Raw genomic sequence first — 24,467 nt, forward strand, 5'->3', positions numbered from 1 at the left:
AAATAATTATATATGCGGTTTACAACCGCTTTAAAGTGAAAGTAAAGGCAAAATCTAACTAACTCTAACCCTACTCTCAGTCACATTCTAAGCCTAATCTATATAGCCCTGTAAAGAAGAAAAATACTATACCTAACCTGTTTTGCAACCGCTACGATCAGGTCCCACGCTATGCTGTCAGCGGGGGCTTCAGTGTGTAGGCGTGTGTAGGGGAGGCAGTCAACAACAGAAGCCCCATAGTAACTCTATGAGTGACGTCACTTCCCAGCCATTGTTGTTGTCTTTCTCTTGAACACAGGCCTAATCTATCTAGCCCTGTAATAAAGAAAATTACTATACTTAAACCTGTTCTGCAGCCGCTATAGTCAGGTCCCACACTATGCTGTCAGCGGCGGCTTCAGTGTATAGGGGAGGCAGCTAACAATGGAAGCCCCATAGTAACTCTATGGGTGACGTCACTTCCTAGCCGTTGTTGTCGTCTTTCTCTTGCACACAGAATCTGCCACTGTAGACCGGACCAGAGCAGCTTCAGAAAAGGCAAGTATAGCGATTTTTAGTGTACAGGGCTAGATACATTAGGCTTAGAATGCGGCCAAGAGAAGGCTTAGAGTAAGTAAGGTTTTGCCGGGGGCGTGGTCTGGAGCTGCATGGAATAGGACGTGCAGTGTGAGTGCTCCGCTCGAGACTTATCCTTCTACCTAAACCTGGGGGCTATATTCCCCGCAAACAGACGCCAGAAAGCCTTAGGCTGCTTACCCGACCCTGAGCTGCCATGCCTTCTCCGAAATGATCCGGCGCCATCGCCAAGTTAGACAAGTACCGCCACGAGGAGCGAGGCCCGGGGGAGGAAGATGGCGGCGCCCCACTCCAAGAGAATGATGACTGGACCTCCGTGCGACACTGCCAGAGTACTAGAAGCCATTGCCTTGTGCCAATACACCCTCACCTCCAGGATCGAGGAGGCGAAGGTCAACATCTCCTTGATTCGGCAGTAAGGTTTTGCCTTTACTTTCACTTTAAACCTAAATGTATGTGTCAATTTATTCTTGGTTACATATAACATATACAGTTGGCAACATTTATCCAAGTACATACGTTTTCCTTTTGTGCAGCTGAGCCCGTTCTTCTCTTGTGCTGTTCCATGGAAAATAGCCCAACAAAAACTTCCAAGCCTCCTTTCTTATGGCATGGCAGAGCCCCTGCAGGAAAACACAACTGCAATTAGCCCTTCCACCTTAACTGCAGTAAAATGTTTGCGAATGTTTAGGAAAGTTGTATTTGAAATGAACTGTTCAACTTAGATTATTAGACACCAGTAAAAGTAGCTTTACAGATGCAGTTCATGAAACTCAAAAGCACTGAGCAAGGCTGAAAATCCATAAAGCCATCCTTTTAATAAGAAATAGTGTACAAAGCCTTCTCTACAAAGATTATCGCCGTCTTAGATGCATAGGCTGCTCTGAACATATGAGGATATGCTCATGTTGTAAAGAGATTACAAGGACTGCTTTGGTGATATAAGGAGGTCAGTGAGTACAGAATCTCAACGCTTCACAAGTGACATTTTGGATGCAGCAAAAAATACATCACTCTGTATTTGTAAAACAGACCAAATGGTTTTCTGGGAAATGCATTTGTGAACTCAAGTGATTAAGATTATGCTATCGCTACCAAATACAAAAGGTTCCTGCTTATCAAGTTCAAAGAGGAGCTGTCAAATGTGGAACTACAAAAGTGACTAGTCACAGCAAAAAAGCAATGTACTGAGCAGTGGAGAGAAATTAAATGTTGACAAGATGTGATGAAAGTAGCATGGATTCTGGAAATAACCAAGCAGAATATTGAAATAGAGTTACACATAACTACCCTGGCTTTACACTTGATTTACTTTGTGATAAACACCAAGAGAGAGGATGTGGGAAAGGATGGAGCGTTTATAAAATTAGTTTTAAAGAACGCTTACACCTCAGTTACCGTATGTTATCTTTTTGGAAATGTAAGGCTTATTTTATAATTTAATTTGATGGATATTCCCTAAATGAAAAGGCATTTAAAGTAAAGATGTTAAAAAAAAAAAAAAAAAGACTAAAATGCATAGAACAAAAAAACAGTTGAGTATTAAAATGTGAAATGATTTGTCTTTAATGTTTAAACCCCCTCACCCAAATCAATTATGTGCCACGATTGATTTCGTTCTAGCATCAGGAAAATGCAGAAGAGCTGAAAATGTTTCAGAAATCTACTTTTAGGCCTCATAGACACTGGGTTCTAAAAAAAAAAATATCACTTTTACAAGCATTTGGCTTTTTTTTTAGCCTATAAAAGCACCTCTGTGTAAGTCTGTGTGTCCATACATAAATGGGTGTTTAAAAGGCATAATGAAAGAGGAGCGTTTACAGGTAGAAAAAAAAACTCCACCAAACAGGCATGTTTAAGAGAGGTAGCAGAAGAGCTGAAAAACCGCTGAACATGCCAAACGCTAGACGCATCTAGCGTTTGAGCATTCATGCATTCCAATGGGCAGAATACATTAATATTCTGGCCAAACGCATCTAAACTTATATGCGATACATGCCTTTAGGAGCTTTTGACAGCTTTTCTCCTGCTAGGAGTTCTGGTGTTCAGGGGGGCTAAACAGACACCCATTGTGCATGAGGCCCAACAAAGAAGTAGCATAATGTAGAATAGGGGTTAGCGCTTCCGCCTAGCAGCACTAGGGTCGTTGGTTTAAATCCCAAACACGACACTACCTGCCGGAGTCTGCATGTTCTCCCTGTGCAAGTTTCCTCCGCCGGATACTTTGGTTCCGGCAAAATTCTCATACTTTTGGCTCTGTATGCTACCAGAATAAAATTAAAAATCCAAATGAATTTGAAGTGCAGACTTTCAGCTTTAATTCAAGGGGTTGAACATAAATATCAAGTACTATTTTTTAGGAACTGTAACCATTTTTATACACAGTCCCCCCCCCCCCTCAATTTTTAGGGGCTTAAATGTAATTGGACAAATGAATACAATCATAAATAAAATATTAACTTTTAATATTTTGTTGAGAATCTTTTACTGGCAATGACTGCCTAAAGTCTGGAACCTTTTCATTTCACTCTTCACTGAGGACACACACAGCTGTGGAGATTGCCTGCTGTGTCTTACTTTTATACTTGGGATATTCACCATACTCGGCCTATACTTTTTATGGACTATGAGGTCTCTATGGATACATCACTATACCTATGCCATGCCTGCTCTCCGTTTGGCCCCTGGAGGGGTCCCTTTTTGACTCCGCCCCCTCAGCTCCTGGGTGAGGCACCTGCTGCTGCCGTCTTGGGGCCGCATACTTGTAGCCATGGTCAAGCTCAGTGGTACAGTGTTACACACCCCTGAAGAGCGAGCTGGATCTTGCGAAACTAGGCTAGTCGAGTAGTACGATGCCTGTGTACTCTGTCCACTATTATACTTGTGTACTAACATTTATTGTTTATGTATCGTTTCAATTGGCAATTGTTGGTGTTATCTATGTATGTAACAATTTTACTTTACGCATGTAAACAATTTTACTTGAATAAATTATATACTATACAACAGGGCTCATAATTTCAAGTCCTGAGCTACTAGCCAGGCCTCAAGAGTTACTCGCCACCAGTTGCCCCACTTAATTCATACACTGCCCTGCGCCTAATTGCATCCGTAAACACGCCCTCGTAGATTATCTCATGGAATGACAATGTTTTATGCAGAATCAAGTTACAAAATTAAATATTACCAACAACAACTTCAACAAAATGGGACAGGGCACTGGGGGCAGACCAGAGGGACAGGGCACTGGGGGCAGACCAGAGGGACAGGGCACTGGGGGCAGATCGGACCTTTTTTTCAGGCTGGCAGAGAGGAGAGGAGCTGCAGCACAGCGGGAGGGAGTACAATCCAGGGCTGAGGTCCACACAACTGCACAGCCATTGACACCATAGCACAGCACACATTGAGACCAGTCTGTTCACAGTGCTCAGGCTAAACTGTTGGACACTTACATAGAGCACAAGGAGAAGAAAACTGCACAAACTAGAAGGCTGCCGCTCTCATGTCAGGGCAACTTTCAGTGAGCGCTGCAGCTACATTGATCTGGGCCCGGGGGAGGGGGGCAGGCTCAGAGAGGTCATACTGTTAGGTCCCATGGCTTAATGAGAATTGTAAGGAGAGCACCTGTGTACTGCTCTGCCTGTGCGCGGCTCACCAGACTACTTTACCCGAGCATGCACCTTTCCTCTTCGGCCGCCAATCTCATCAGGACTCTAAGTGTAGGCACAGATTGGAGGGAGATTGGTCATGCAGCCCTGTCATCACTCGCCCCCAGCTTAAATCCACTCGCCAAATGCTAGTAGGCGAGTGGAAATTTTGAGGGCTGCTATACAAGTACTGTTATCTTTACTGGCGGAAACGTTACCCACTTCATTTAAAGTCCCGGGGCGAATCCTTTTGTTTTGACTATATGTAACAGGGATAGAAGTGTGTCACTGGGGACACCAGACCTTTCCTCTTTTTTTGTATAAAGTCTGGAACCCATGGACATTACCAAAGAGTGGGCTTCTTCCTTTCTGATGCTTCGACGGGCTCTAACGTCAGCTGTCTTCAGTGGTTCTTTGTGGGTCTTTCTGCCTTCAGTTTTGCCTTCAGCAAGCGAAATGCATACTCAATTGGGTTGAGATCAGATGATTGACTCAGCCATTGCAGAATATTCCACTTCTTTTCCTTCAAAAGCTCCTGGGGTTGCTTTTGTAGTGCGTTTTCGATCATTGTTCGTCTGTACTGTGAAGCGCCGTCCAATCAACTTTGCTGTATTTGGCTGAATCTGGGCTGACAGTATATCTCTAAACACTGCAGAATTCATCTGGCTGCTTTTGTCTTGTGTCACATCATCAATAAACACCAATGACCCAGTGCCACTGGAAGCCATGCATGTTCATGCCATTATACTGCCTCCACCATGTTTTACAGGTGACGTTGTGTGCTTTGGATGATAAGCTGTTCCAAGTCTTCTCCACACTTTCTTCCCGTCCTTCTTGTACAGATTAATCTTAGTTTGATCCGTTCAAAGAATGTTTTTCCAGAACTGGTCTGGCTTGTTTAGATGTTTTTTGGCAAAGTATAATCTGGCTTTTCTATTCTTCAGGCTTATGGATGGTTTGTACCTTGTGGTGAACCCTTTGTATTTGCTCTTATGAAGTCTTCTCTTGATTGTAGACTTTGACAATGATACCCCCACCTCCTGGAGAATGTCCTTAAATTGTATGGATGTTGTGAATGGGTTTTTCTTTACCATAGAGAGGATCCTGTTATAATCCACCACTGTTGTCTTCCGTGGACGTCCAGGCCTTTTTATGTTGCTGAGCTCATCAGTGCGTTCTTCTTTCCTCAGAATGTACCAAACTATTGATTTGGCCTACTCCTAATGTTGCTGCTATCTCTGATGGATTTGCTTTGTTTTTGAAGCCTTACAATAGATTCCAAATGCAAATACCACACTTAGTATCAACTCCAGACCTTTTACCTGCTTAATTGATGTCATCTGCTGGTGGTGGTCCACTGTGCGTCATTAAGTCCAGGGTCAATGCATCCGTCTACCAGGAGATTTTGGCGCACTTCATAGTTCCTTCCGCAGACAAGCTCTATGGGGATGCTGAATTTATTTTCCAGCAAGACTTGGCACCAGCCCACACTGCCAAAAACACCAAAACCTGGTTCAATGACCGTGGGATTACTGTGCTTGATTGGCCAGCAAACTCGCCTGACCTGAACCCCATAAAGATGAGACATGAGACAATGAACAATGTCAATGAAGAGCTGAAGGCCGCTATTGAAGCATCCCGGTCTTCCATAAAACCTCAGCAGTGCCACAGGCTGATAGCTTCCATGCCACGCCACATTGAGGGACTAATTGCTGCAAAAGGGGCCCAAACCAAGTACTGAGTACATATGCATGCTTATACTTTTCAGAGGTCCGATATTTTTTTTATGTACAATCCTTGTTTTATTAATTGCATGCAATATTACAATTTTCCGATTGGGGATTTGGGGTTTTCATGAGCTGTAAGGCATAATCATCACAATTATGACAAATCACAGCTTGAACTATCTTGCTTTGCATGTAATGAGTCTATCTCATATATTAGTTTCACCTTTTAAGTTGCATTAGTGAAATAAATGAACTTTTGCACGATATTCAAATTTTTTAAGTTTCACCTGTAGATACCCTCAAATAAACCAGAGTGTGTGCACTTTCAGCCCATATCTATTATATAACTATAGCTTGAATATGGTTTTGGTATAAACAACAAAATTGTGCCTGTGGCCAATATTTATACACACACACACACATATATATATATGCACACACACAAACTTTAATGGCATCCCAGTCTTAGTCTGTAGGGTTCAATATTGAGTTGGCCCACCCTTTGCAGCTATAACAGCTTCAACTCTTCTGGGAAGGCTGTCAACAAGGTTTAGGAGTGTGTCTATGGGAATGTTTGACCATTCTTCTGGAAGTGCATTTGTGAGGTCAGGCACTGATGTTGGGCGAGAAGGCCCGGCTTGCAGTTTCCACTCTAAATCATCCCAAAGGTGTTCCATCAGGTTGAGGTCAGGACTGTCAAGTTCCTCCACCCTAAACTCGCTCATCCACACTATATTGCCAAAAGTATTAGGCCACCCCTCCAAATCATTTGGTGGAAGGGGGGGGGGGGTTATGGTGTGGGATTGTTTTTCAGGGGTTGGGCTTGGCCCCTTAGTTCCAGTCAAGGGAACTCTTAAGGGGTCAGAATACCAAGACATTATGGACAATTTCATGCTCCCAACTTTTTGAGAACAGTTTAGGGATGGCCCCTTCCTGTTCCAAAATGACTGCGCACCAGTGCACAAAGCAAGGTCCAAATATGGAGGCGGATGAAATATTTTCATATTACTGGGTTTAGTAACTATTAGTAACACCCTATTAAAAGCAACACATTTTCAGTTTGGCTAAAAGCCAATATAATGGTCCTGAATGCCAACGTATACAAAAAAAACTGTAAGAATCAGTGCACTACTCCTTTCAGCTATAAACCTTAGCTAGACTCAGGAGCAAAGTTGAGCCAACAGATGGTGCCATCAAGAACATAGTTCATACGTTTAACCACTTAAGGACCTAGCCTCTTTCCAACACATGTTGTTTACAAGTTAAAAAAAAAAAAATTGCTAGAAAATTACTTAGAACCCCCAAACATTAAACATTTTTTTTCAAACACCCTAGAAAATAAAATGGCGGTCGTTGCAATACTTTATGTCACACCGTATATGCGCAGCGGTCTTACAAGCGCACTTTTTTTGGAAAAAGTACACTTTTTTTAATTAACCACTTAACGCCCGCCGCACGCCTATTTACGTCCACAGAATGGCACGTACAGGCAGAAGGACGTATATATACGTCCTTGCCTTCTAGCGGGTGGGGGTGCGGGTGGGGGGGTCGATCGGGACCCCCCCGCGCGGCGGGCGGCTTACCTCGGGGAGCGATCCGGGACGACGGCGCGGCCATTTGTTTATAGCCGCTCCATTGCGATCGCTCCCCGGAGCTGAGCTGAAGAACGGGGAGAGCCGTATGTAAACACGGCTTCCCCGTGCTTCACTGTGGCGGCGAATCGATCGAGTGATCCCTTTTATAGGAAGACTCGATCGATGACGTCAGTCCTACAGCCACACCCCCCTACAGTTGTAAACACACACTAGGTGAACCCTAACTCCTACAGCGCCAACTGTCATGTGTGGTTTAAACACCGTTTTCGTTCTGCGCGCAAGCTCAGCGGGACGGGGCGCGTTTAATTAAAAAAAAAAATCTTATTTAATTTTACCTTTTATTTTTTACACTGTTCTTTAAAAAAATAAAAAATAATTGTGTCACTTGTATTCCTATTACAAGAAATGTAAACATCCCTTGTAATAGAAAAAAAGCATGACAGGACCTCATAAATATAAGATCTGGGGTCAAAAAGACCTTAGATCTCATATTTACACTAAAATGCAATTAAAAAAAAAAAAAAAAGAAAGAAATTGTTGTAATTTGAAAAAAATTACCCCCAAAAAAATGGCCTTTTAAGAGCTATGGGCGGAAGTGAAGTTTTGACGTCGCTTCCTCCCTGCTATGGTATGGAGACGGGTGGGGGCCATCTTCCCCCTCGCTCGTATCTATACCCAGCCACAAGAAGGATCCGATCGCTTCCGCCTCTCCCGCCGCCGATAAAAGTGATCGGACCACCGGCTGAAGAAAAGGATACCTGGGTTATGACAGCTAGCTGCTGCTATAACAAAGATATCCCCCCTTCAATCAGCCGACATATATCAGCGTTCAGCGGTCCAGAAGTGGTAAAGATTAATAGATTAACAGCAGCACACTGTGTGCTGTAGGAAAACTGCAATTAAACTTTTATTTGCATCTTTCAAGGGCAATGAGGACCCCTTTCTCTGGCAGCAGGGACCTGTCATCCACTTCTGTGGCTATTATAGATTATCTATATTTACTTGCGGAGATTCTACTGGAAGATGAAGCAACACAATTACAGTGGTACCTTGGATTACGAGCATAATTTGTTCCAGAAGAATGCTTGTAATCCAAAGCACTTGTATATCAAAGTGAGTTTCCCCATAGGAGTCAAAGGAAACTCAGATAATTAGTTCCACAGTGACTTCCATTGTATGCAGTACCCCATTTGGCCAGAGGTGGGGGGCGCTCTGAGCCGCTCAGAGACACTTGGGAATGGAGTATTTCCGAGTGTCCCCGAGTGGCTCTGAGTGTCACCGGCACCCTCGCACCTCTGGCCAAATGCGGTACTGCACACCCCATTGGCTTGAATCCTGCTCATCTTGCGAGAACACTCACAAAACAGGATTTTTTTTAAAAATAATAGCTTGTATTAACACTCGTAAACCGCGTTACTTGCAAGAAGTGGTATTAATGTATTTATTATCACTAGAAACTAACAACTTATGAGTGACATAGCTCTAAAAAAAAAAAGAAAAAGGAAAACAATATTTCAAAGGAAAGCACAAGAATACATTTTTAAAGTGACGCACCCCTTTAAAGATCAAGGTCTTTAGGTGGTCCACGTTCAGAATTCTTCCTTCTGAATCCATATGGCTGTCCCATTCAGAAGTTGAAACTGGATCTCTTCGGTGGACTTCTGGGCGAGTTCCGACATCAATCTAAAATAATTAAGCTATAAATTGATGGTGCAAAAGGTAAAACGTTTACTTGAACAATAACTAATAAAATGAGGAACGTCAAGCAAATATGGTACACATGCAGACAAACTCAAACTTTAAACGTGGGGTTTATTTTTTCCGTTTTTTTATTTTTTTTTTTAACTTTCCCCTGCCGGATCTAACACTGAGAACCAAGTGATCAAACACAGTCGATTGCTCAGTCCTCAGGGCTCCCTGAGCAAAGAACTGGTTACTGTCAGTCACCGCTGTCTGCTCGAGGCCTGTGTGTTAACATGTTATTCTGGTAAGAAAAGACCTTGCTGAGAATTTGATGAATAGTAATAGAGTACTGTGAGACCACAAGACTTGAACATTGAGAAACGGAGTAATGTCTTGCATCATTTCCGTAAAATGATTTCTAAAATACATCGGAACAGAGGAGAAGGTATTAAATAATTCAGCTACAGAAAGATGTATGTAAAATCAAATACATGGCCATATGCACATTAAAGGTTTTGTAAAGGTACATTCTATGCATTAAGGTGAAAAAACATCAGAGGATTAGCGGCCCTCCAACGCCCCCCCCCCCCCCCGTTTACTTACCTGAGCCCTCGAAAGTCCTGCGTTGTGAACGCGTGCTGGCTTCTCGGCTCATTCATTGGATAATTGATAGCAGCGGCGCGCCGTGGGCGGGGCCGAGTGATACAGTCAGCGGCTATGGCCACCGACTGTATCACAGGAGGGCACCTGCAAGCCAACCCCCTTGAAAGAGCGCTTCCCAGAAGGGGGTTAGCTCTTGCGGGGAGGAGCCGAGACAGCCGTAGAGGGAACCTAGAACTGCACCGTGGAGGCAAGTAAGATGTTTGTTACCTTTACAACCCCATTAATATATACAGTATCAAAGAAAATATGATCGTTGCAAGATATATTAAAGACTAAACAGGCCAAGCAGCTTACAACTTTTTTATGTTAAACATAAAAGGGAAGACTGACTTAGCACATCTGGGGTTTTGTCATTCTGTTAAAATGTACGTCTGTTATAATATATACATCAGTATATTCACTCAGCTCAACCCGGGATAAACAGTTAATGTTCCTATTATACAGACACTTGAAAATCTGTTTATTGATACTATTAAATGGGAGTTTACAGACAAGTCTTAACAAAAAGTGAAAACTAACCCCTGATTTACAGCAGAGCATGGCAATAAGTCACCATGAAAGATGTAACTGCCTTCTGCAATAGATGAGATATTAAAGACATATACTATCTCACTTGACAACCTGCAACGGTTTGTTGCTGTTTAAGACTCTATTTACAATAGGCATTTGCAGCACCAAATCCCAAATTACCTTTTCCCTCTATCTTAAAAAGAAAACTGACAGCAATGTGGCCTTGAAAGTAAATGTTTCAGCCTAGTACCTGTTTTATTAACTAAATAAAAGTAAAAGTGGAATTTTCAAAGTTACTTTGTGTATAGGAAAATGGAGGTTCAATAGTAACATCTAGAACAGTGGTTCTCAACTCCTGTCCTCAGGACCTACTAACAGGACAAATTTTATGTATTACCTTGGGGAGATGCAGATTAGAATACTGCAATGACTGAGCAGGAAATGAGATCACCTGTGTTGTATTTCCGTTATCTTGCAAACCTGGCCTGTTAGTGGGCCCTGAGGACAGGAGTTGAGAACCACTGATCTAGAAGATTCAAAACCCCTAAAATAAAAGTCTAGCAAATGACAAGGCCCCCCTACTTTTTCTTATAGGACTTGCATAGGCATCTCACAGCTCCAGGATATGTCAACTTTATTTAGAAAAACATCAAACATGGCAGTATGTGGACAAGTCATGATACTAAGTACCCTCTACAGCCCTGGGTATTAGTCTGTTTTCCATGCCGATATGCTTACTCAAGGACAATGAAGAAAAATATTCCTTGGATTTCACCAGCTAAACAACTTGGTTTATTTCTTTCACACTTATTCACTTTGTGTGTTTTTCTTTACTGGTGAAAAAAGATCAAATAGGGTGCCAGTAAATTTTTAAGGGAGCTGCAGGGAGCTCTGAATGTAATGGACATGATATCAAGCAGTCTGTTGTAACATGTACAGTGCCTTGAAAATGTTTCCACGTGTTGTCACGTTGCAACCAAGAACATAAATGTATTTATTGGGATTGTATGTGATAGACCAACACAAAGTGGCACAAAATTGTGACGTGGAAGGAAAATTATAAAAAGGTTTTCAATTTTTTGTTACAAATAAAATATGTGAAAAGTGTGGCGTGCAGTTTTATACATTACCCCCCAAGTCAATACTTTGTAGAACCACTTTTTTCTGAAATTACAGCTGCAAGTCTCTACCAGCTTTGCACATCTAGAGAGAGTGACATTTTTGCCCATTCTTTGCAAAATAGCTCAAGCTCTGTCAGATTGGATGGAGAGCATCTGTGAACAGCACTTTAAAGCGGTAGTTCACCCACAATCCCATGATTTTACCATCGAGACAGGCATTGTAGCGCGAGCTACAGTATGCCTGTCCCGATTTTTTTAACCCCGTACTCACCTTGTAGTCGTCCATCGTAGATTCCGGCTCCCGCGGGGAATGGGCGTGCCTATGGAGAGGGAGGATGATTGACGGCCGGCCCTGGCACGTCACTCTCCCCGAAGACAGCCGGAGTAGGTCTCGGCTCTTCACGGCGCCTGCGCACAGGCTATGCGCACGCGTCGTGAAGACCAAGCCTATTTCGGCTATTTCCGGAGAAGCGTGACGCGCCAGAGCCGGCCATCAATCATCCTCCGTCTCCAGAGGCACGCCCATTCCCCGGTATCTTCGATGGACGACTACAAGGTGAGTATGGGGGGAAAAAATTCGGGACAGGCATACTGTAGCTCGCGCTACAATGCCTGATTTTAAGGTAAAAAAAAAAAAATATTTTTTTTTCCCGTCCATAGGGTGAACCCCCGCTTTAAGTCTTGACACAGAGCCTCAATTGGATTTAGGTCTTTACTTTGACTGGGCCATTCTAACACATGAATATGCTTTGATTGAAACCATTCCATTGTAGCCCTGGCTGTATGTTTGCTGTGTCCCCCACATGGCTTCTCGCAAACTGCAAACGGGACTTCTTATGGCTTCCCCCACCACCCCAACGTTGGCTTCCTTCTTGCCACTCTTCCATAAAGGCTAGATATGTGGAGTGCATGACTAATAGTTGTCCTGTAGAGATTCTCCCACCTGAGTTGTGGATCTCTGCAGCTCCTCCAAAGCTACCATGGGCCTCTTGGCTGCTTCTCTGATGAATGCTCTCCTTGCCCGGCCTGTCAGTTTAGGTGGATGGCCATGTCTTGGTAGGTTTGCAGTTGTGCCATACTCTTTCCCATTTCGGATGATGGCTTGAACAGTGCTCTGTAAGATGTTCAAAGCTTGGGATATTTTTTTTTTTTTTATAACTCCACTCTAAAGTGAAGTCGCACTGATCGGCACCCTCCCCCCCTCCGGTGTCACATTTGACACCTTTCAGGGGGGAGGGGGGTGCAGATACCTGTCTACAGACAGGTATCTGCACCCACTTCCGGCCCTACGATACGGGCAAAAGACGGGTTTTTTCCTTGCTTCCCGTCCGTCCCCCGTTGTATGCTGGGAACACTCGGCTCCCAGCACACAGCGGGAGCCAATCGGCGGGCGCAGCGCGACTCGCGCATGCGCCGTAGGGAACCGGGCAGTGAAGCCGGAGCGCTTCACTTCCTGGTTCCCTCACCGTGGATGGAGGGGGGAGCAGCAGGGTGACGAGCGATCGCTCGTCATCTGCTGCGATCGGCGCTGGACTCCAGGACAGGTAAGTGTCCTTATATTAAAGCTGCTGGCTTTTAATATATTTTTTTAGTGGCACATCCGCTTTAACTCTACTTTAAACATCTCCACAACTTTATCACTGACCCGTCTGGTGTGTTCCTTGGCCATCATGATGCTATTTGTTCACTAAGGTTCTCTAACAAACCACTGAGGGTTTCACAGAACAGCTGTATTTATACGGAGATTAAATTACACATAGGTGGAATATTTACTAATTAGGTGAAGGCAATTGGTTCCACTAGATTTTAGTTAGGGGTATCAGATTAAAGGGGGGCTGAATACAAATGCATGCCACACTTTTCACATATTTATTTGTAAAAAAATAAAAAAATAAAATGAACCATTTATCATTTTCCTTCCACTAAACAATTATGTGCCACTTTGTGTTGGTCTATCACATAAAATCCCAATAAAATACATTTACATTTTTGGTTGTAACATGACAAAATGTGGAAAGATTCAAGGGACTGTACCTCGTTTCTGACAGCCCCTTACAGCATATCAATCTTTAGTTAAAAAAAAAAAAAAATTGTGTGCTTCGAAAAAATAAATTAGTGTCATAAAACCCCATCCTAGCTGCTGTACAATATAGTAAAAAAAATATAAATACCAATAAACAGCGTGATCAAAAAAAAAAAGATAAAAATACAAGTATAACGCATATCCCAAACAATGTACAGTGACAACAATCAGTATAACAAAAGATCAGTGGATATATTGATATTAAAGTGTCATTACAGTCAAATTCTACTCCCACCCCATTTCTAAGCCTACTCCATCTACCCTGTAAAATAAAAGGTGTGTATACTTACCTATTCCGAAGCCACTCCAGTCCAGTCACATGACCAACTTCAGTGTAGAGGAGGGACAGCCAACAATGGATGCCCCATAGTAAGCTTATTAGTGAGGTCACTGCCCAGGCTCTGCATCTGTTGCCACCTCTCCTCTACACTAAAACTGGCACTGGAACAGGATCACGAGACCAGACCGAAGCAGCTTCTCAATAGGTAAGTATACATAACTTTTACAGGGTAGATAGAACAGTCTTAGAATGGGGGTGGGAGGGGGGGCGTGGTCAGCCGCAGAACTGTATGGCTGCATTCTGAGGGAGCTCTCTGAGAACGGATCTCCCTGAGCAACTTACACAGCAACCTGTGAGCCCTAAACAACACAGAGCGATACTGGAACTTACCGGGACTGTAGCAGACATGTCGGCTAAGAGGAAGAACAGTGAGGGACCCCGCAAACTCAGCGCATTCTGCAGGCCTGCTGGGCTGCAGAGAGAACAAGATGGCGCTGCCCCCTCACCTCACTGCAATGCAGAACGGCGTGCTACTCCCTCTCTCCATGAGGGAGAAAATCTCACAGCTACACAGCCCCAGCCTGACAGCGATCGCCTGGATGACATGCTGAGTCCAGTGAGGCAGAAAAGGAGGATCTCCTCTGAACAAGGTAATCCTCACACACCTCATACAGGCCTTGCCTGCAGCCTGGACAAAAATCCCTATGATGAAAAACTACAGGCTATGCCCACTACTGATTTACCAGTACTGGACACTACCTTTAAAGATATGATCATGTCTTTAAGAGGTGCATTACAGCATGATATGATTAGCCTTATGCACAAATCTAAATTGGAGATTGATGCTCTGGGAGAAAGAGTGGATTATATGGAGAATAAAATGTGCGATTTCACTGCTGCGCACAATGAATTAGTGGACTCCCACTTTGATCTAGGAGAAGGAATGAGACAACTCAGGATCAAAGTCGGACAAATTGAAGACAGAAATCGGAGAAATAATATAGAATTCAGAGGTATACCTGAGAATGTGAAGCCACCAGACCTAAAACGCTTCATTAAAACCATGATTTCTGATCTAATCCCTGCCACTCCTCAACAAGAGCTGGAAATTGACAGGGCACATAGACTACCTAAACCGCATTACATAGCAGAGAAAATACCTAGAGATGTCATTGCTAGGATCCACTTTTTCAATGTCAAGGAACAACTGATGCAATTCGCTCGGCGCCACTCGCCACTCCCAGATCCGTATTCTGGAATAATCCTTTACTCGGATTTCTCACAAGCGACAATCTTAGCTCGCAAAAATCTAAACTCGATCACTAAAGTGCTGAGAAACCATGGCATAATTTACAAATGGGGCTTCCCCACAAAAATTCTGGTAGATTTTAAAAGGCACCTCATACACTATTAACGGAATGGAACAGGGTCTGAAAATCCTCCGCTCATGGGGTCTACTCCCAAACCAAGAAAATACCAAAATGGACACTACTACACCTGGTCCCATTTCCCAGGACTGGAAAACAGCTTAAAAATCCTCTCATGGCGATTAAAAAAAAAAAAAATCCTCTCATGACAAGTTTTAATGTCCAGGCACAAACTGAGGCCTCACAAATCTCTTATGCCCATGTTTAAGGGCCTTTTGCAGCTCAGGGAATCCAGATTTTGAATAATTCCTGACTGGACTTCTCTCCAAGTTTTTACCCCCAATCGATTGGAAGTACATAGTCATGTACACAGGAGTTGGAGCACAACAACTCCTATTCTTTTTTCACAGTTTTACTAAGCTTTTGTTGATTTTTCTTCCCTGGTTCGTTCACCATTTTCTGTTTTTTTTCTGCTGCCTGTACACTATTTCTAAAGCAACACCACCATCTACTGGCAAAACAATATTACTACGCCACAATGATATACCATCTACCCACAAAAAAACTATCTCCTACAAGACTGAATCTACAACAAAGCATCCTCAACTGATAAGATATGCCACTTAAACTCATGTCTTTCAATGTCAAAGGCTTGAACAGCCCTCATAAAAGAAAAGCATTGTGGACAGATGCAATTAAATTCGGAAGTGATGTTGTTTGCATCCAGGAATCCCATTTCACTAAGGATAAAACACCTACCTTCAAACATCATAATTTTCCCCACATTTTCCTCTCCAGCAACGAAAGAAAGAAAAAAAAAGGGGTGGCTATAGCTATCAAAGACACTGTCTCGTTCCAACAAATAGATCTCAAAACTGACACCCAAGGAAGATACATAATTCTGGTTGCCACCTTAGACAACGTGACATACACTATTGTCAATATTTATGCCCCCAATAAAAATCCCCACCAATTCATCCAAAAAGTGATTGGGAAGACAAGAAAAATTCAGAAAGGCCACCTCTTGATCTGTGGAGACTTAAACGCACCGATGGATCCTGATATGGACACCTCCAAGAAAGGAAAAGCTCCCAGAAAGGGTCTCTCCAACATTTTCTCAGCAGAAGACCTGTACGATCCCTGGAGATGCCTTCATACCACAGAAAAAGACTTTACTTTCTTCTCCAATGTTCATAAGACGTACTCCAGAATAGACTATTTCATCACAGATAAAAATCTCCTCACAAAAGTAGCGAATGCTAGTATTCACAACCTAACATGGTCTGATCACGCTCCAATCACTCTTGATATTAATTCGAACCAAAATTGCCCCAACAATTATCTTTGGAGAAACAATACATATATCCTCTCCCAGGAGAAACATAGATCTGTGATGAAAAAAGGTCTAAAAGAATTTTTTGATGTAAATGATAATATGTCCGTTAACAACACTACTCTATGGTGTGCTCACAAAGCATATGCGAGAGGTCTCTTAATTCAAATCACCGCTAGAGAGAAAAAAAATAGAAACAACACGATCAACTCAATACTAGTAGAAATTTCCAACCTTGAAAAGTTACACAAAAAAAACCCCCAAAACATAATCTTAGAACGCCAACTCAATAACCTTAGATCTGATCTTAGATCCTTATTAATTGCTGACCATGACAAATATCTTAAAAAACTCAATTTAAAATACTACTCCCAAGGTAACAGAGCAGGTAAGTTAATGGCCTCCCAAATAAAACTTCGCCAACAAAAGAACAAAATTCATAAACTAACCCACCACACCTCAGGCAAAACAATCCTCAATCCTAAAGAGATAGCAGATACTTTCTCACTGTACTATGAGACACTCTATAATCTAAAAAATGACACTCTCACCCCCCAACCAAACGCTGATAACATCTCATCATTTTTAGACAATATTGTCCTTCCTTCCATTGATCCTACATCATTAGAATTACTCAACAAACCTATATCAGATGAAGAAATTATTAAGGTTATACACGAACTACCAAAAAATAAATCACCAGGCCCAGATGGCCTATCAGGAGAATATTATACTGCCTTTGAAGAAACCCTAGTCCCCTATCTTTCCAACCTATTTAATCAAGCAGCTAACTCAGAAGCCCTCGCAAAAGAACTGCTAGAAGCAATAATTATCACTATACCTAAATCAGGCAAAGATCCCACTTCCCCTTTAAACTATAGGCCCATTTCCCTACTAAACTCAGATCTGAAAATTTACGCAAAGATACTGGCGAATAGACTCGTTAATATAATTCCCACTCTAATTAAACCAGATCAAGTTGGCTTTGTTAAAAGTAGACAGGCCCCAGATAGCACAAGAAGAATGCTCAATATTATTAACTCTATACACAATAATCAAACCCCCGCCCTGCTCTTAGCTTTAGATGCTGAAAAAGCATTCGACAGAATGCATTGGGAATATATATCAAAAACCTTAACTAAATTCGGCTTTAACGGTTTTATCCACTCAGCAATCATGGCATTATATACCCAGCCCAACGCAAAGGTCTACACTTCAGGTATCTTATCTAGAAACTTCCCATTAACTAACGGAACCAGACAGGGCTGCCCCCTATCCCCTATAATTTTTGCCTTAGCTATAGAACCCCTAGCAGAATACATTCGATCATCCCCGAACGTCAGTGGTGTTACGATTGGCCAAGACGTGCACAAACTAGGACTATTCGCAGACGATATCATATTAACACTGACAGAACCTGATGTATCTCTGCCTACAATACACGCAATACTAGAAAAATTCAAAGATGTCTCATACTATAAAATCAATCAGGAAAAATGCTTTATCCTCCCTATGAACATACCAGACTCGACAATCAACTCTCTACGCACAACACATAAATACAATTGGGACAACAAATCGATAACATACCTAGGGATCCAACTCACATTTCCTCCAACAAAAATGTATGATGCCAATTTCCCCACACTTTTAGGCCAAATATCCCGTGACTTATCACATATTCAAAAAACCAACTTATCCTGGGTTGGTAAAATAGCCGCTTTCAAGATGCAAACTCTACCTAAAATTTTATATCTCTTTAGATGCCTCCCCATACCAATTCCTGCTAAGTTCTTTAAACAACTAGACAGCAAACTTAGACAATTTATCTGGAACAAAAAAAAACCCAGAGTTGCTTTCTCGATCCTTACTACTAAAAAAAATTACGGTGGAATGGGCCTCCCAGACATTAGAAATTATTATTTTGCTTCTATCTTAGATCAGATGAAACATTGGTTTAACCCAACAAATGACAAATTATGGGTAAACATTGAACGCCTAGCCACACACAATTTTGACCTCCCTTCTCTCGCAATAGCTAGCGCCATTATCCCCAAGATAACAATCCCCAACCTAATAAGCATTAAAACTACTTTATTCGCTTGGAAACACATTCTCTCAAAAACCAGACATGTAGAGAAAAAGGCTAAATTACATCTTCCCACAGAAGTCATTAATTATTGCAGAATCAGATTCTCTGTAAACGAGTGGATCAGTAATGGATATAATCTATACCAGAACCTACCCCCTAATGTTAAGAACATCATCGAGAATAAGATTGGTAAGTGTGCCCGACTGAAAGATTTCTCTCCCAGTAATTTGATCGAAATCCCTATGAACCTTTGGGAGTTCCTCTCTCCTCAGAAAAATGATAAAAAGAAAGGTATATCTTTCTTCTACGATGTGTTATCCTCCCAACTCTTTACCAAAAACACAAATATGCTGAAATGGGAAAAGGATCTGGACCAAATTTTTTCCCCGACTCAGTGGATTAAAGCATTTCAAACAATAAGTAAGTCATCCTCTTGCATTGAACACTGGGATAATGCCCAAAAAATAATTAATAGATGGTACTTAACACCATACAAGTTATCCAAAATTTATCCAACAGCATCTGACATCTGTTGGAAATGTAACGAGCAAACGGGAAACCTCCTGCACACGCTTTGGAGTTGCAAGACTCTAAAAAGTTTTTGGAACTCTATCTCATCCTTTATCGCCAATCTTACGGGCAACCTTACCAAGCTTACTCCTACTAACGCATTATTAGGTATAGATCTAGACAAATACCCCACTTTGTATAGGACTATTGTCTTACATATTTTGATAGCCTCAAGAATTACAGTGGCCTCTCTATGGAAATCCGCAGACGCCCCAAACCTACCAATGGTTATCACCAGATTAAACACCCAAGCTCAATTAGAACTATTATTAGCCTATAAGAATGATTCTATAATCCCCTATCGTAGAAAATGGAAAATGTGGTTAACCCACCCGAAAGCTTCCAAATATTTAAAAGATTCCTTACTTTAATAATCTTCCTATAGTCTGAAGAATAACAGTATAAAATACTGAATCTTTGGTATAGATAATGACTAACGGCAGCCTTTATTTCAGTTTTCTCCATCCCTTCCCCCCCCTCCTTTATTTGTCTTTACTTTAGCTGTATAGGTGTACCCCTGATCATCTTGGTGACCTCCCAGTCCTACAGTTTGTACCCAATTGGGGTAGACTGGCCTAGGTCGCTGAGTACCGTATTCTTTTTCTGTTAAATGTTTGCCTGTACATGGTGATTATACTACTCAAGTTGTATATTGAATGCAACTATCTCAAGTGTTGTAAATTGATAAACCCAATAAAAATTTATTGATAAAAAGAATGGGGGTGGGAGTAGATTTAGCCTTAGTCAGAAATTGATTCCAATTCCACTTTAGCCATTCATACAAAAACACATTGTCCATAAAAAAACAATGTGTTGTATAAACAGTGACGATCAAATAGGTAAAACAGGTAATCATTGCATACATTAGTGATACATATCCATTTTATAAACTGTGAACAAAAATACACACATTCGTGTATATAAAAAATGTGTTATCTGAAGAAAAAAGGATTTATATGTCTATATTATGATACACTGAATAAAAAAAACATTAGTCTGGAGTCAGAACTAAAACTTGGACTGGGTCAAAAAAATAAGAAGGAAAATGAGACAAGCAATACTAATGCATCCTCTTATTGCCCAGGGAAGTGGAGACAAATTGACTGCCAATACCCCACGGATCCCTATGGCACCAGACCAGGCTAAATAACTCAAAACCTTGCACAGAGAATCTTTGCGACAGTCTGGTGTCCGGATACATCATCCTCAGCAGCTAAATGGGAATATGTTTATGGCTCTGGGCAGCTTTACAATCTTCTTTGCTGTATTTTATGGCCTACAGCAAGACAAAAAATTAAAGACATCAATACTTACACGAGTTATTACTTCAAACCCTGATTCTTCTTGTTGATTTATTTTTAAATCGGGAATTGCATCAACAAGGAAATCAGCCATTTCCTGAGGAGGCCTGCGGTGTGTTGCTGGATCAGTACCTCGTAAAGTGTCAACAAAGAAGTTTGTAACTTTGGAAAAGTTTATCATTGTGGCAGCATAAGGGTCCTTCTTAAGTTTCTGTGAAGAAAAATGTACATATTATTAGACAACTATATAAACCTGCTGTATAGCCAAGGAAATTAAAAGGCAGTTGTAACGGTCACCACCGTTTACGACCTTCCATCAACCCACGACAGCTCATCTGACACTCCCAACCCTCCAACAGACATCAGACATCCCATTTCCCAGAATAACGAGACTTGCTCTGTGTTCTGGTTTCAAATGCAAGACAACTTCAATGGCTAGCTCTCAAGTTTATATACAGTTTTCAAGGCATGCTTCAGTGATCACAGGAACAATCAAACTCTCCACCCACACACTGGGGGGGGCTTCAATACACTTTCAGATGGCTAATTGCTAAACATTCTAGACATGTTGGCGCCGGTCTATAATTATCATGTCCTAATCACTCCACCTGAGAAGTCACATTCCTTCATTAACAGAATTCAAACAAAACACCATCACACAATGATTTCTTCTCAAGCCACATCTTTAGACAGACGTTCTGTCTCCGCATACAGCTTGACAAGTTCCATTCCACACACAACAGTATTTGGCATACATAATGAGAGATCCTGGACCAGACTCAATTAGCATGTCAACAGTCTACACAGAGAGATGAGTCATAGAATAAACCAACACTTAGCTCATATTGCAGGAGATATTGCAATCAGTAATGTCCCCTGTCCTGTAATTTAGGATATAAATTTCTCAGTCACCCTATGGCCGGACATAAGGTGACCCTAGACATAAGAGTTATTAATGACGCTGGCACAGGAGTACCCCTCATCCTTCCAAAGTCTCTGTTTTTCCCGGGTCATTCCGTTACAGCAGTAAACTAGCATTTATGTTTCCCTTCATACCAAACTGACACTTAACCTGATGATGGAAGCCCAAATCAATTAAATTCCTTTAAAGGGGTTGTAAAACTTCATGTTTTTTCACCTTAATGCATTAAGGTGAAAAAACACCATGCAGTCACCGCCCCCCTGAGCCCCCATTTTACTTACCTGAAACCCAAATCTCCGAGGGCATGATCCTGCGTCGTTCTCTCCATGCCCGATTGGCTCTTCATTGGATAGATTGAAAGCTCAGCATCCATTGGCTCCTGCTGCGGTCAATCCAATTCAAATGACGCGGCCGCGGAGTCATACCATCGGCGGCTATGGATGCTGATTGTATGGCACGGAGCGCGCCCGCAAGGTAACCCCCTCAGGAGAGAGCTTTCCAGAGGGGGTTAGCTCTTGCGGGGAAGAGCCGCCGTGGGACCCCAGAAGAGGACGATCGGGGCCACTCTGTGCAAAACGAACTGCACAGTGGAGGTAAGTATGATATGTTTGCTATTCAAAAAAAAAAAAAAAAGCTTTAGTACCACTTTAACGTTTGAGATTTTTAATTGGAAATGTAACACTCAAACAATGTCTAATAAAAATGACTATTTTGTTATATACAAGAAATCTTCCTAAAATGTTATCCACATAAAATGGCCTACTGCCAACCTAACTCTGGAGATTTCAAATATAGTTATGATTGGGTGATTGGCTGCCCAATCCCCATTTTATCACATACATTTTGTGATTGTCCTTCCTATCGTAGATACGTTACACTGCCGCAAGTTTTCAATCGCAAGTGCCTGATTCACAAAGCACTTGCAATGAAAACCTACGCCGGCGGCCTCCGGCGTAAGCCCGCGTAATTCAAAGGGGCGTGTGCCATTTAAATTAGGCGCGCTCCCGCGCCGGACCTACTGCGCATGCTCCCTTTTGAATTTCCCGCCGGGCTTTGCGCGAAGTGACGTCATTTTTTCGAACGGCGACGTGCGTAGCGTACTTCCGTATTCCCGGACGTCTTACGCAAGAAGGAAATTTTTTTAAATTTCGACGCGGGAACGACGCCTATACTTTATACAGCACATACGTGTGCTGTGTAAAGTTAGGGCACCAAAAACGACGACTAACTTTGCGACGGGAAACTAGACTAGCAGCGACGTAGCGAACGCGAAAAACCGTCCTGGATCGCCGTAACTCCTAATTTGCATACCCGACGCTGGTTTACGACGCAAACTCCCCCCAGCGGCGGCCGCGGTATTGCATCCTAAGATCCGACAGTGTAAAACAATTACACCTGTCGGATTTTAGGGCTAACTATGCGTAACTGATTCTATGAATCAGTCGCATAGTTAGGAAGACCGCAAAACAGAGATACGACGGCGTATCAGGAGATACGCCGTCGTATCTCTTTAGTGAATCTGGGCCACACTTTGGAACTAATACAGTCATCATGAAATTTGTCTTTTAATAGGCCCTAATAGGAACAGATGAAGATCTTTTGTTCTGGGCTAGCCTATGCTAAAATTGCCAATTTATCATATGAGAAAATATAGGAAACATGTAATCTGAAAAATAGGATTTTTTGTACTCACCGTAAAATCCTTTTCTCTGACGGACACAGCCTTCACAAGTCTTGACATATGGGTTATGTTCCTGTTCATAGTAGGAACAGGAACATAATCCATATGTCAAGACTTGTGAAGGCATGGGCGAAAAGAGAAATATGAATTACCATAATTAAAAAGTCCCTAAAAAGCCTAAACTACAAAGAATAATAAGCTGCATACATTCTAAGCCATGTTTCAAACATGATTAGTAAATGAATGGATATTTACCTGTAGTAAACCATCAGTCGGCTCTTCGTGGAGGTTTTCAAAAGATTGGGAAAGACTCCTGTTTTGGCTATCCACAAGAAGAATTCTACCATCTTGATCTGACCTATATTTAAAAAAAAAAAAGGAGGGGAGGTAAAAATTTGTTACTGCAATTTTTTAATTCATAGCATGTATACTGTAGCATATTTATATTAAAAAAAAAAAATTGTTTTGGATAGAGTGGGAAAGAGACAATCTCTCAAAATATTTTACTGCACTCTGTGGCCCCACTGGGGAGATTCACCTGAGGATTGTGTATTTCCCTTTATTGCTAGCAGCTATTTAGTTGGTGTAGCGCAAAATTTATGAGAACGAGAGAGAGCGCGCGAGAAAGAGAGAGAGCGAGAGAGCACGCGAGAGAGAGAGCACGAGAGAGAGCGCGGGAGAAAGAGAGAGCACGAGAGAGCACGCGAGAGAGCGCAAGAGAGAGAGCGCAAGAAGGAGAGCCTTGAATTTCACCACTTCCCCAGAAATATGGGGGGGTCAAAAACTTAAAACTAGTGGAATGTAGGAGAGGTCTAATAACTGCGCAGTTAATGTAGGGATTCACATTCATCTGCCACACTATATGGGCAGAGTGTGGCATCACTATTTAAGGTCTGAAGCCTCCTGTGTGGTCTTCTTTCCCCAACCTTTTCACTGGCTCATGAATAAGCTTGAATACTCAATATCCTTCCTGTCACACCCCTGTAAGCCTGCCTAAACACCTTTGGTCCCTTATTCCTGAAACATATTAGAATAACAGAATTGTACAAAACAACTACGTAAATCTAATTTGCTCACAGTGCTGTCACCTGTAATTTCAACATAACTTCCGATTTGCAAGGAGTTGTGAGAGGCTAATATAAATGACATATTTCAGGTAAGTAAAATACATAGGGGGACATTTATCAATTCTGGCATATGGCAAAGCAATACTATCATGAGACAGATTTATTACAAAGATACAGACCAAGTGATAAAATTCCTCCTTTCTGCTCTTAAGTCTGCACTTGCAACTAAAAAATCTGACCCTGACCAAT

General features: G+C 42.0%; 1 protein-coding gene across 1 annotated transcript in view; it reads right to left on the reverse strand.

The window, feature by feature from the left end:
* Positions 1-24,467, reverse strand: part of TBC1D15 (TBC1 domain family member 15) — a 126,747-nt gene that overhangs the window by 44,979 nt on the left and 57,301 nt on the right. The window contains exons 6-9 of the mRNA XM_040343988.1: positions 23,407-23,509; positions 20,562-20,759; positions 9,100-9,228; positions 1,096-1,199 (exon numbers count right to left, since the gene is read on the reverse strand). Coding sequence (XP_040199922.1) covers positions 1,096-1,199; positions 9,100-9,228; positions 20,562-20,759; positions 23,407-23,509 — 534 coding nt within the window. The remainder of the gene's footprint in view (positions 1-1,095; positions 1,200-9,099; positions 9,229-20,561; positions 20,760-23,406; positions 23,510-24,467) is intronic.

The sequence above is a fragment of the Rana temporaria genome, chromosome 3 (genome assembly GCF_905171775.1).
Source record: "Rana temporaria chromosome 3, aRanTem1.1, whole genome shotgun sequence".
Lineage (NCBI taxonomy): Eukaryota > Metazoa > Chordata > Amphibia > Anura > Ranidae > Rana > Rana temporaria.